The 13,171-nt window shown below is 40.1% G+C and overlaps 1 protein-coding gene across 1 annotated transcript in view; it reads left to right on the top strand.

Moving 5' to 3' along the window:
• The window catches only part of LOC137286123 (phosphatidylinositol phosphatase PTPRQ-like), a 44,480-nt gene extending 33,606 nt beyond the window's left edge, over window positions 1-10,874 (top strand). Inside the window, exons 33-34 of the mRNA XM_067817786.1 lie at window positions 8,137-8,224; window positions 9,259-10,874. Of these exons, the coding sequence (XP_067673887.1) occupies window positions 8,137-8,224; window positions 9,259-9,517 (347 nt within the window). The 3' untranslated portion in view covers window positions 9,518-10,874. The remainder of the gene's footprint in view (window positions 1-8,136; window positions 8,225-9,258) is intronic.
• The last annotated feature ends 2,297 nt before the right edge of the window (window positions 10,875-13,171 follow it).

A 13,171-nucleotide genomic window follows, 5' to 3' on the forward strand; every position in this document is an offset into this window, starting at 1 on the left:
TTTACCGCATATTAAATCCCTTAAAACAAAATGCCAGAAAGCGGTTGATTTGTTGAAAGCGGTTTCAAATTCTATATAGGGAAGGGGATCAAGCTACCCTCCTACAGCTTTATCAATCACTCGTGCGTTCTAAACTTGATTATGGCTCCATCGTCTATGGTGGAGTCTGCAAAAGCAACTTAAAACTATTAGATTCTGTCCATCATCAATCCTATTGACAGCCTCTATGTTGAGGCTGATGAACCATCTCTTGAGCAGAGCCGTGTAAAGTTAGCTTTACAGTACATTACTAAATTATACTCTAATGAATCTAACCCTGCATATAGCTGTGTCTTCAATCACCTTGATGAGGATTTATACAACAAAAAGTCTTCTCTTGTCCCGCCTCTAGGACACAGAATTAAACCCTTTCTTTCCGCTGCCGGCATTGAGCTGGAAAACATAGCTCCCTCCCGTCTTCTTTCTTCTCCTCCTTGGCAGTTGGCCAGGCCCCAAGTAGACCTAACATTGACCACATTTAAAAAATCAGAAACTAATGAATTACAACATAAACAAGAATATAATCAACTAAAACATAAATATAGCAATTATAAATCCTTATTTACTGATGGGTCCAAGGATGGTGGCGCAGTGGCTTGTGCCACTGTCATTGGATCCAGAACAATATCTTCTAGATTACCAGATAATAGTTCTATCTTTACAACTGAAGCTAACGCCATATTAACGGCTCTTAAATATATTCAAAGACACCCTAAACGTAAACAATATATAATCTATTCAGACTCTCTTTCTTGTCTTCAGGCGATTAAAAAAATGTCATGTAAACATCCACTTTTAATTGACATTATTGAATTGTATAATAATCTTGCTACTGGCCAAAACGGCATCGTCTTCTGTTGGTTACCCAGCCATGTAGGCATTTCAGGTAACACAATGGCCGATCTTGCTGCCAAGGCAGCACTCAACAAATCTGTGACACCTCTTCTTATCCCATACTCTTGACAACAAAGCGAGCATAAATTGCATAAAATAAAACCGTACATTGGTTACACCTACTTGGGCTGTCAGCCCAGATTTGAAGATGTCGTATTGGCCATACGAGATATACTTATGAATACCTTCATCATAAGGGATAAATATTTCAATGTAAAAACAATTAAGAACCTTTTTAACACCGTAAGTTCTCATTTAATTCTTGGATTTTTAAAGGAAATTGATTTCATAAGTGAATTTTGATTATTATGTTCTGTAGATAGCTGCATTTTAATTAATGGTCGTTTAGATTAGTAACTTGTTAGCGGCTGTACCCGCAAAGGGGGTTGAACTACCGTAACATTATTGTCCTGAGAGGGTACGTAAGTCCCAAAACATTCCATGTACGTTTTAGACTTCCACTGTTTTTAATCGTAGCATATGTGTATTTTTAATTTGTGGCTAGATGTGAGGGGATGATGTAAATCCGACTAGGGTCCATGCAGGTAGCAACGGTACTGTAAGTCCCCATGGTCCCTAGTATGGTGATCTACCTTCAGTTGTTGGTAATCTATAGCCTGATTTTATGTTGTATTGTCCGAATAGTGACATTAGTTTTAACTTTCCACACTAGTTTTAATCCCATTTGTGATATTCTAGTTGTTTTACTGTCCCTCGTTGACAGGTTTTTATAGTATCCATATATTTCATTTCAGTATTAAATGTTCTCATCACGATATGGCTGGGATATTGCCGATATGACGTTAAATATTAACTCATTCACTCACTCATAATAATGACATAATAACGTGACATGTAATAATATGAGTAATATCAGAAATGTCTTGCAGGATTAGAATGCCAAAATGCAGATACATTTTTGGAGTGCATCAGCACAAACATTGTCTTTGCCTTTAATGTGCTTGATCACAAGATTGAACCCTTGCAAGGTCAAACTCCACGCCATAAGTTTTTGATTCTTGTTCTTCATTTTGTGAAGAAAAAGTCAAGGGATTGTGATTAGTAAAAACTTAAATTGGCAAAGTGGCGGTACCAAGGTACACTTCAAACTGCTGTAAAGCTAACAAAAGACCTAATGTCTTTTTCTCAAGGGTAGAATAATTTCTATGGTGCTTGTCAAATTTCTTTGAAAAAATAGGAAACTGGAGGTTCAATTCCCGTGTCATCCTCTTGAATCAGGACCGCACCGGCACCAACATCACTTGCATCAATTTGCAACTTAAATGCTTTCTCAAAATTTGGTGCCTGCAATACTGGAGAATTCATGAGTATGGCTTTGACCTTTTCAAATGCAGTCTGACAACTGCCATCCCACTGGAATTTTACCTTTTCCCAAAAACATCTAAGAAGTTTTGAGAAAACTTTCTGTAACAGTCAGCCATACCCAAGAATCTCATGAGTTCTCTCCTAGATTGAGGTTCTGGAAAATGTACAATTGCTTCAACTTTAGCATGAACTGGTTGTACCTGGCCATGCCCTACAACATGCCCTAAAATCTTGTGCCTTCCCGAATTCACGGTTAACTTTGCGTCAGACAGTCTTTCTTCTTGAAAGCATGAGTTCTTTTCAGATAGTCATCCCTCTCCATGTTGCAATCGATGACATCATCCTCGACACGATCAAGGCCTCAGGTGACATTGTTGACGAGTCTCTGGAACGTCGCTGAGTGCTCTTCAGACCGAACGGCATCACCTTGTATTGATACAGTCCATCTGGTGTAGCGAATGCCGATACTTTCTTTGCATGGTCTGTAAGTGGAATCTGCGAGAAGTCCTTCAGTAAGTCAAACTTACATACCTAGCTTGATCAATGCAATCGTCCTCTCTCGGAACAGGATACGAATCGGTTCATGAGAGCGCATTGACAGCTTTCATGTCAGTACAGCAGCGCCAACCACCTCCACTCTTCGGCACAAGAACACATGGTGAACTCCACGGACTGTCACTGGGTTCAATAATGCCATTGTCCAGCATGTATTTCACTTCTTTCCGCAGAATTTCACGTTTCACTGGATTCATCTGATAAGGGTGTTGTTTTACAGGCACAGCATCACCTACATTTATATCATGGCCAACAACATCAGTTCGACCAGGCACATGAGGGAATAAGTGGGAGAACTCATGAATCATTATCAGATGTGATAATTTCTCATCAAAGTGAGCTAACACATCAGAATTTCTCAACTTTGGTGAAACATTATCACTAAGATCATCAAACTTCACATTGCTAACCCAATCATCAATGTTGTCAACTTTTTCACAATTGTCTTTAGTACAATCAGTAACTGGGGAGAGTGTGGCAATACAATTGACATGTTTGGTTTCTAACCTGTCATGATATTTCTTAATCATGTTGACATGACACAATCTCTTTTGTTTATAACGACCAGGCTTCACGACGACATAGTCTGTTTTGCTAACCTTTTTGTCAACAACATATGAACCTTGATATCTTGCAAACAAAGCTAACACTTTCTCGCCACAAGTAAAATTTCTCTCTTTTGACTTCCTGTCATAGTTTAACTTCATTTCTTCTTGTGTAACTTTCAAGTTTCTTCTGGCCAATTCACTTGCTTTTGATAGTCTGTCCCTAAATGTAGACACAGTCTAAGAGACTGATCTCAGGTTTGTCATTGAGCCAAGTGTTAAGTGGCCCCCACACACTGTGCCCAAATACAAGTTCAAAGAGGCTAAACCCTCAACTATCCTGAACAGACTCTCTTTGACAGCAAACAACAACAAATGCAGACCCTCATCCCAATCTTTCTCTGTCTCAAAACAATAAGTCTTGATCATATTTCTAAAGCTCCCTGTGGCTCTGGATGATACGCACTAGACTTAACTTGCTTAATACCTAACTGGTACATAGCTTGTTAAAACACCTTAGATATAAAATTTGAGCCAGGATCAGACTGAACAACACCTGGCAAACCTACTAAGGTGAAAAACTTGATCAAAGCCTTGACCATCACAGAAGCAACAATCCTATGAACTGGAATTGCTTCAGGAAATGTGGTAGAAACACATGATTGTGAGTAAACATTGATTACCAGACTTAGCCTTAGGTAGTGGACGAACACAATCAACAATAACTCTATGGAAAGGTTCTTCCGAAGCCGGTATAGGTTTTAAGGGAGCGGAAGGAATGTTCTGATTTGGTTTTCCAACAATTTGGCATGCATGACAGGTCTTGCAAAATTCAGCCACAGCTTGTCTCAAACTGGGCGAAAAGAAATGTGAGAAAATTTTGTTTACACCCAGATGACCTGCCATGGGATTCTCATGCACCAGTGAAAGTACATGTGTTTGAAATAATTTTGGTACCACAATTTGATTGTACAATTTCCATTCATCCTCCGCAGGAACATCCAGCGACCTATATTTCCTCATCAGAACACCATCCTTGTAGTAATAACAAACTGGGACCTTGCTAATATCCTAAAAAAACAGCCTTACTAGACAACTTCTGCTCTTCAACATCCTCACCCTGTGCACTGATAAGCTGCTCTCTGGAAAGAATGTGTTCACCACCTGATAAACTCTCTGACTTATCTTCAAAGAGTAGTAGCTCTTCGGGACTTCTTGACAAGTCATCTGTCTCTACCTCACACGAAGAATGATCCATGAATGTACCTGACAAATCATAAATGGTATCATTCTGCAAAGAACTCTTGGAAGAAATGCCTTTCGACATTGAATGAGTCACTGCACAATAAGGAAAAATACCCAGAAATTCATACTCAAAATTTTCTGTACTAACTGAACTCTCCGGCAAAACAGTGACCAGCGTCAACTTTGGCCCCCATAAGATCATTACCAATCAATAAATCAACACCCGGAACTGGGAGAGTCAAGAACATCAACTTTCATCTCACCTGAAATCCGATCTGAAGTCAAATTAAAAACATGGAGAGAAACAGAAGAATTGCCACCACTACCCTGAAGCAAAACATCTGAGTTAGCTGAAGACTCATCAGACAAAAGGCAAAATATCCTTCAAAATCAGGGATTGAAGAGCTCCAGTATCCCTCAAGATAACAAGGGGCCGTGGGGTAGAATTATCTCCCATAAGTGATACAGAACCCTTATAAACGAAGGGCAAAAACACCTTCCAAGCTGCAGAATCTGGTGACTTACTCTCACAAACAAAACTCTCCTAAGAAGCACCTGGAAAGAAAGGCTTAGGTGCGATGGACACAAAAGCATTTGGGGAACCTGTAGCCTGATTTCTAAACTGGAGTTTGTAACATGCAGTTTGTAACGCAAACAGGATCAGAACCAACTGTAGTCTTAGGCTAAGACTGAAAAAGTATGTAACTGCTTGCCACAAGAATTTGAACCTGTTCTAACACCACTCTAACCTGCATGTCCTTAAGTCGTAACCGGGGAAAAGCCCTTCTGGCCAGGAAACGTTGTATTGCGTGGAGATCTAAAAGAACTCTTGTGAGTCAAACAATAATCATCTGCCAACATTGCTGCCTTATGTAAGTCATCAACCTTTTGTTCATCCAAATAAGTCTTAAGGTCAGCATGAACACTCTGCTTGAAATCTTCCATCAACACTAATCGTCTCAAACCATCACAATCTGTGAACTCCATAGACCCACACCACCTGTCAAACAATGTTTCCTTTCCTATAGCAAACTCTACAAAAGCCTCATTGTCCCTTTTATGAGCGTTTCTGAATTTCTGACGATAAACGTCAGGCACTGACTCATAAGCTTTCAAAAGTGCACTCTTGACAAGATCATAATCTGAACTTTGTTGTACTGACAAAACTGAATAATCATCCTGAGCTTTACACCTTCAAAACTGTTTGCAGTAACATAGTCCATGACTCTCTCGGCCACTTGAGATTTTCAGCAACTTTCTCAAAATGTAGAAAATATTTGTGTACTTCTTTCTCTCTGAGAGGGGATAAAGCCTAGCCTGCCTTGCAATGTCAAATGAGGAAGATTGTGAGGTCTGAGAAGGGTTTTCAAGTTTTTTCAGAGCAATTTCTTTGTCAATTTCCAATTCCTTCAATTCTAATTCCTTCCTGTCTCTTTCCCTTTCTATTTTTTCTCTTTCTATTTCCTTCTCCATCTCAAATTTCCATCTCTTTTTCTTTTTCTATTTGAAACATTTTGAGTTCTATTTTTTTCATTTCCAACTGGTCTGAATATTCCTTGGGCACCATTTCCAAAACATCATCTTCAAAAATTCCTTCATCAATATAGTGATTCAACACAATTTTCAAAATCCTCATTTCAGGTTTGGCATCACGTTTGATATGTGAAGAAATTTGCAACAAATCTGATTTCCTCAACTGACTAATTGTCTCAGAGTCAGGGGACAATAAAAACTTCTCAAGTTCAAGCACCATTTTGCTGGTTCCTCAAATAACTTGTTGCAAAACTGCAGAAATTTGAAATAAATTTCACAAATGGTCTTAAATGTCAAATGAATTCTATCCCGGACGAGCCCCCAACTGTTTTACGGTTAAGAATTTGCCGTGACAAATGATGTAAGAAACCCCCTGTGAACCAGCAAAACAGAACAAAGAGGAGTCTAAAATATTCAGATATTGTACTATTTAGCAATGAGAGAGCAAGTTATACAAAGTCGAAAGTCAATTTCACAATACAGATTTCAAATACAATACAAATACGACAAAATCTAAGACAATGGGTCACAAAATATATAGTATAGCAAACTCACCAAAGTCTTAGTGTGAGAGAGAAACAGTTATGCAGAATGTCACACAGTGAGCGGTCTGAGGATGGCTAGGAAGATCGAACGGTGGCAGCGATTGATGATGTATATACTCCAGTGAATGAATGTGAATATGTCCCCACAACACGGCAACTAGCCGGTATATATACTTTCAGCCATTTCCCGAAAGTTCGAGCACTTACGGCCATCGGCAACACCGTAGAATGCCCCAGAACAATGACTCCCGGAAGTCAAATAATAGACAGCCAAGGGCAGATAATTTCTAGAAATGCTTGCTGCCAAAATCTTGAAAATGCTGACCACCTATTATATGAAATGTGACCCATCATCATTATTATTCAAACCACTAAACGTTGTGACCCAATAAAATAATTATTACTTAATTAACAACAAAAAATACACACGTAACAATCACTACCCCCAACAATACTCTTAATGACTATGTCTGCTGGTTATTATCATGTCAGATGGTTTGGTGTGTATTTCTCAAAGTGGAATTAAAGTATTGGAAGGTTTTCAGCTTTGCTTCAGAAGAAACGATACCACCAAATTCAGTTGAAGCCAGACGTGTTGGTATGGAAACTCAAACTATATTTTATTCAGCATTCCAAAATTACCAAAGGCACCAGTACAAGACCAGACCTATCAATGTGCCAAGTCTGGTGAAGAAATAGTGAACGTTCTGTTCCGAAAAACAGCACAACCACCTAATTCAGTCGAAGACAATTGTGTTACTTTGGGTACAGAAAACATATCTTAATCAGAATTCCCAAACTACCGGAAGGCACCAGCACATCACTCGGCCTATCCGTGTGCCAAGTCTGGTGAAGAAATAGTAAACGGTTTAAAGGTCTGTTGTGGTAAAGAGCACTACCATCAAATTCAGGTGAATTGGATGCCATGAAAACATCTTATGCAGTATTTAATCAGAATCCCAAAACTATCCACAGGCACCAGTATATCACAAGAGCTATATGTGTGGGAAGTTTGATGAAGAAAATTAATAGTGATTGTTTAAAAGTTCTGTTTCGGAAAAGAGGAATGTGCACGGATTGAGGGCAGGTTAACACCGCCACCCCAACCCGCAACACGCGTTGCTCGGGGATAGTAAGTGCAGCGCTAAGGTCGTTCTGTGCAAGTGGACCCTGGTGATATCCATGTTGTTAATGATTCAAACATTGAGTATAGTGTGAACTGTTGTTACAAGATTTTATGATTGTTGAAATAGTTCTACATTCTTACATGAAACAATGTGGCAGAGCATTTGCTTGACCAAACAATATATTACTCTCTATAATACTCTGGTGTTGATAGTTGAAGTGAAATCAATGTTGCAATCGCACCAGTATTTGAGAAAGATGCTTATTACAACAACAGTCTTTAACTGACTCTAAACTGATTGCAGTTTACACTTCTTCATTTGTTATAGCACTTGATGATGTCGCACCATGGACAATCGCCTTTGGGGTGACCACGGCTCTCCTGCTTTGTGTCATCGTAATCCTTGTTATATATATGTGAGTACCATGCCTTGTTTAGAACAAACAGTTCTCATTTCACGGTCCCCATCCCAAATCGCTTCTTAAGAGATGAGGGACGGTGGGATAGCCTAGTGGTTAAAGCGTTGGCTCGTCACGCCGAAGACCCTGTTAGGAACGTGCAGTTAGAAACGGATTGGGGATAGGGGATAGGGGATGCGAATCCCGAATCTGAATTTTTTTTCTGATTCGAAATTGACACTGTTGGTCTGAACTCCCGAATCTGAAAAAAATATTCCCGAATTCGAATCCTGAATGTGAAAAAAAATTTCAGATTTGGAATTCAAATGCCGAAGCCCGAATGTGAAGATGGAGCACAAGGAGCACCTAGTGCATTATAAGGGGTGAGATAATGCTTATTGACACTGTTTGTCTTTCTTCGAATGTCATGGACGTTGACGTTTGCAAGCAGGGGAGGGTGCAAGGCATCGTGGGGATAGAATCGTTTGACAGATGAAGGTGCATAAGCATAGTTACAACGGCGCTGAAGTTCCAAATTCCAAATGTGTAAAAGAAATACATACGTACACACATACGCACGCACGCGCGCGCACACACATACGTATGTACGTACGTACCTGTCTGCCTGCACGCATGCATGAACGCATGCAAGCACACACACACACACACACACACACGCACATATATACATACATACATACATACATACATACATACATACATACATACATACATACATACATTCCGAATCCGTTTCTTACTTCATGTTGCTAGACCCTGGTCCGATTCCCCATATGGGTACAATGTGAAGCAGATTTCTAGCGTCCTCGGCGATAATATTGCTGGAATATTGCTAAAAGCAGCGTAAACTCACTTACTCTCTCAGATGACATAGGGAACAGTAAATGATCAATCGATGTCATGTAGTGGCACTTAACATATTTATAAGTCCATGAACATCATGGACATAATTCAGAATTCAGTCTGAGCAAATATTTGTCTGCTGTATGAGATTGCCGGTGCCTTGCACATGTTTGTATCTTCCATTGCAGCAAGGTTGTTCAGCCAGCAAAGACACAGAGATCACGGGGAGAAGCCCCTGTAGAGCTGTCGTTGAGAGGTACAGGACAGAGTGGGGACATCATCTACGATGAAGCAGCAGGTGCATCTACAAGTGATTACAACAATACACATGCGAATAGATGTTATGAGAATGAAGATACCAAACATCAACACACATATGAATCATTGGTCAATCAAGTGAAAGACCACGACGTGCATTTGTACGAAACTGTGCAGGTACGCTTGTGAATGAGTATAGTTCCAGGAATATCGCAGAGGAGGACACCAGAAATTGGCCTCACACACTGTATCCATATGGGGAATCGAAGTCGGATTTTCAGCATGATGAGCGGACTACCCCAAAGCCCCTTGTGAATATGAAGTTACCACGCTCATATTGTGTATACTGTCAATATCAGTGCAGTACCTAATCGATTTAAGGAACCACTTCATTGGGTCAAATTACGAACTAAATCACAGTGCTGTATGTAATCTGATCGCAAGCATTTCCCATTTATTTGTAAAGTTGTATTTGTCCCACCGGGGAAATGAAACGAATCCAGTCACTCAGATCAGTTTACTTTAGAAACAGCCAGACAGGTTTACAAAAATGCATACAAAACTTCTGGTATGTTTATAATGAGTTTGAAAATTTGGGGAGAGGCCCTTGAAGAACAACTTTCCGTAAATGGCGGTCATGGCAGTGCACCACACGGTTCGAATCGACTGACACATATGTGAATGCAACTGAACCACAAACACGACATTTACACTTGAGAGACAAAATAACACAGTTGAAACTACAGTTATACTTTGAGACAAGAAGACCCAACACACGACAGGCTGAACTTGACGACTGTATGAATTCCGGTTTGGAAATAGTGCTCGTTCCAAGAGTACTTGTGTGATTTGCAGTAACGCGACAAGAGTAAACAAAAGAACTATGGAAGCCCATGATTGGTTGTTTGTGGTTTCAAGTAGTTATAAATTCATGTTATTGTCCAAACACATGGTCACGCCGTATTGTTAATGCCGTGCTCGGGCGTTGAGGTAAGTACACTGCTGTACTATGTTACGAAAAGGACGCATGACTTACCCCATACTTACCCAGTTGATTTCATTTGCCTGTAATCCTTGCTGTGTTGTGTGTATCAACTAGCAAGGCAGATTTTACTGTGGGCATAGAAAAATCAATAAAATAAAATAAATAAACAGAAAAGGTGAACCTGTCAAAGGCAATTATGCTGTAGTTGTGTCGGACCAACAATCTGTAATTGTGCAGTAACAAAAAAATAATTAAACAATGGACTAATTAGCACTTTGATATATACCTCTATATATACCTGGAATTTGTACATGACAATTAAGGCAGTTTTATCTCAGCCGGGACCTGTGATAGAACTAAATAACTTACTGTGACACACCCTTGGCCACGAGGTGAATGCAATTGTTGAAATTAACTGTGATAACAAAAACTGTGACCTCAAATAAGTGCTTGTAAATATTGTCATTGAAATATTTCTTTGTATCAGCAACTGGTACAAACTGTAATCATCCTGGTTTTGTGATAAATACGAATAGGAAAATAAACCTGTTTTGTGATAAACGTTTGTTGTGACAATCCTGTTTTTGCAAAAAGCCTGGTCTTGCGATACAGCTACTTTGAGATAAAACAATTGTGTGATACATATAGACACCCGGGCAAACAGTAGAGAGAAGCATGAGCTGTGCTTGTAGCCAATACGACGCTTCGTCAACAAATAAACCTTTCAAAGTGTTAAATTTGTCCTGACGAAAAGTAAAACAGAGGTACAGTCGACGGATTCCTATGATGAACAGCAGTCCTTTCCAAGTACATCTACCACAGACATTACTGCAGCAATACGAAATGGGCATTATACCACTGAGGACTTAAAACCGATTGCTGAAGCTATAGGGGAACGCATACCACAGGTTGTTCTTGACCATAGTCGCAATATTTGCCAGGAATATCAAGATACAAACCTGTTGCAGACACATGAGGCTTCCCTGTGGCTTCAGTATGTCAATCCAGTCTTGATGTCCTTTCTAGCAACACTGTGCCATATGAACGTCATAAAATAATGCTCTTGCATTCACTGTTGAACAAATTATCATTGCAGAAATTCGAATCTCATTGCCCCTTTATCGTTTTCGATTAACCTAACTGTACATTACACAACAGGGAACAATGCAATAGTTACATCTCGGCCTGTTGCGTCATATCACAACATGCTGAAATGGGTCGAAAATCAAAGACAACGGTCTGGTCAAGGTGACAATGTCACCTTCATTAACACTAAGTCCTGGCTCATAACTGGTACATCCGCTACACCATGTTTAGGGTCATCCCAACACTATTGCACACTTTCCCTGTGAATGAATACTCGTTACAGACTCAAGAACAGTAAATCCACCTGACTGGCTGATATTTGACAACATCTCACAGCATCTGTGCCATCATTCCTTACCCGTGATCTGTCACTGCTCGGACATTATAGTGTCTATGTCATCAGTCATATGATTGAGTCTGTACTGAGTGAGCAAAATTGTCCCGCTTCCGGTTGTTGTGATGACTATGCTCAGCACCAACTGCATGAGTGCGCGTCAGCAGGATCGAAGGCATGATACAGGGCAGTGTTTGATGAGACCTCAACTAAGATTAGGATCATTAGAAGTGACAGCATAGCTCACAGGTACTCCCTTGTGGAAGTTGGCAGCCTTATTGCTCCACATATACCCATGGCACATTTTCCTTGTCCAGTTCCCCGTCTCTTTCAATACCACACTCAGTGCATCTATCACAGTCACGTTGCCTGAAGAATGACAATGCTGTCTGCGTCATCCGTGACTCGGTTACAGTAAAAATGCGGAAGTGTGGGGAAGGGAACTCAGGCGTGGGATCATGCGCAGTGACAGCCTCTGGCACTTTTTGTGAAGCCTGAAAAAATATTGGCAATCCTTATATAAATTGTAACCGCTTGTAACAATAACTGTATGTTTTAACTTTTTTTTTCATTTATGAACTCGGTTCTAATATGACACTGTAACGACACTTTCCAGACACGTATAGTGAGTTCTTCCTACGTCTTTCCTAGACTGGGCGTGCAGTACTTCCAGTTCTGCTGTGATGACGTCATCATATGAACGTAGCATTCCGTGTCTGTCTTTTTGTATAGCTTGCCAATCTGCAACATAACAGCAGATTGTCTTTCCTTCAGATCCGTGATCGTATGAGTATAGCACCCATTGCCAGCAGTCACCACGTGGAGATTCATCACTGGCACCGTCATCTGCCACAGTAGGCATACCTTGGGACCCGCATGTCAACGCGTTTTCATGTGTCTCTCGGAGCGAAGGAATTGGACATGCATCTGTCATATTTTGCCAAGACGTATCAGGACAACAAGACGCTGTACGTGTTTCAGACGACATCTGGGAATCTCTTGCAGTATTGTCCACAGCAATAACTATTTCTGTTGTCAATATGTCATTGTACATATAGACTGGCGTCTATATTGTTTTAGGAATACATTTTTACAAATGTTGTGATTGGGTTTTTCTTTCCATCACTTTTCGCTTATCGTAATTTCCTCTTGGGTGCTTTCTTAGGTTTCAATCGTGAGTGGTTAAAATGCACGATTTTCCCCGTATTCAAGTGCATTTGGGATAGTTATATTACCAATCCTGGGTACGGTTTCTGCGACTGTGGGAATGTCGCCAATGACAAGCACTGATACAGAGTTGCAATGAACATACACCAAACATCAACAAAATCCACAAATAAATTCCATATCACACACAGTACAGACAGCGAAAAACAAGCCCTTCAACAAAACAGACCATTTTTATTGCAAACTACGCAACTGATTCAGCACTTGCGGG

The sequence above is a fragment of the Haliotis asinina genome, chromosome 6 (genome assembly GCF_037392515.1).
Source record: "Haliotis asinina isolate JCU_RB_2024 chromosome 6, JCU_Hal_asi_v2, whole genome shotgun sequence".
In the NCBI taxonomy this organism is placed as follows: Eukaryota; Metazoa; Mollusca; class Gastropoda; order Lepetellida; family Haliotidae; genus Haliotis; species Haliotis asinina.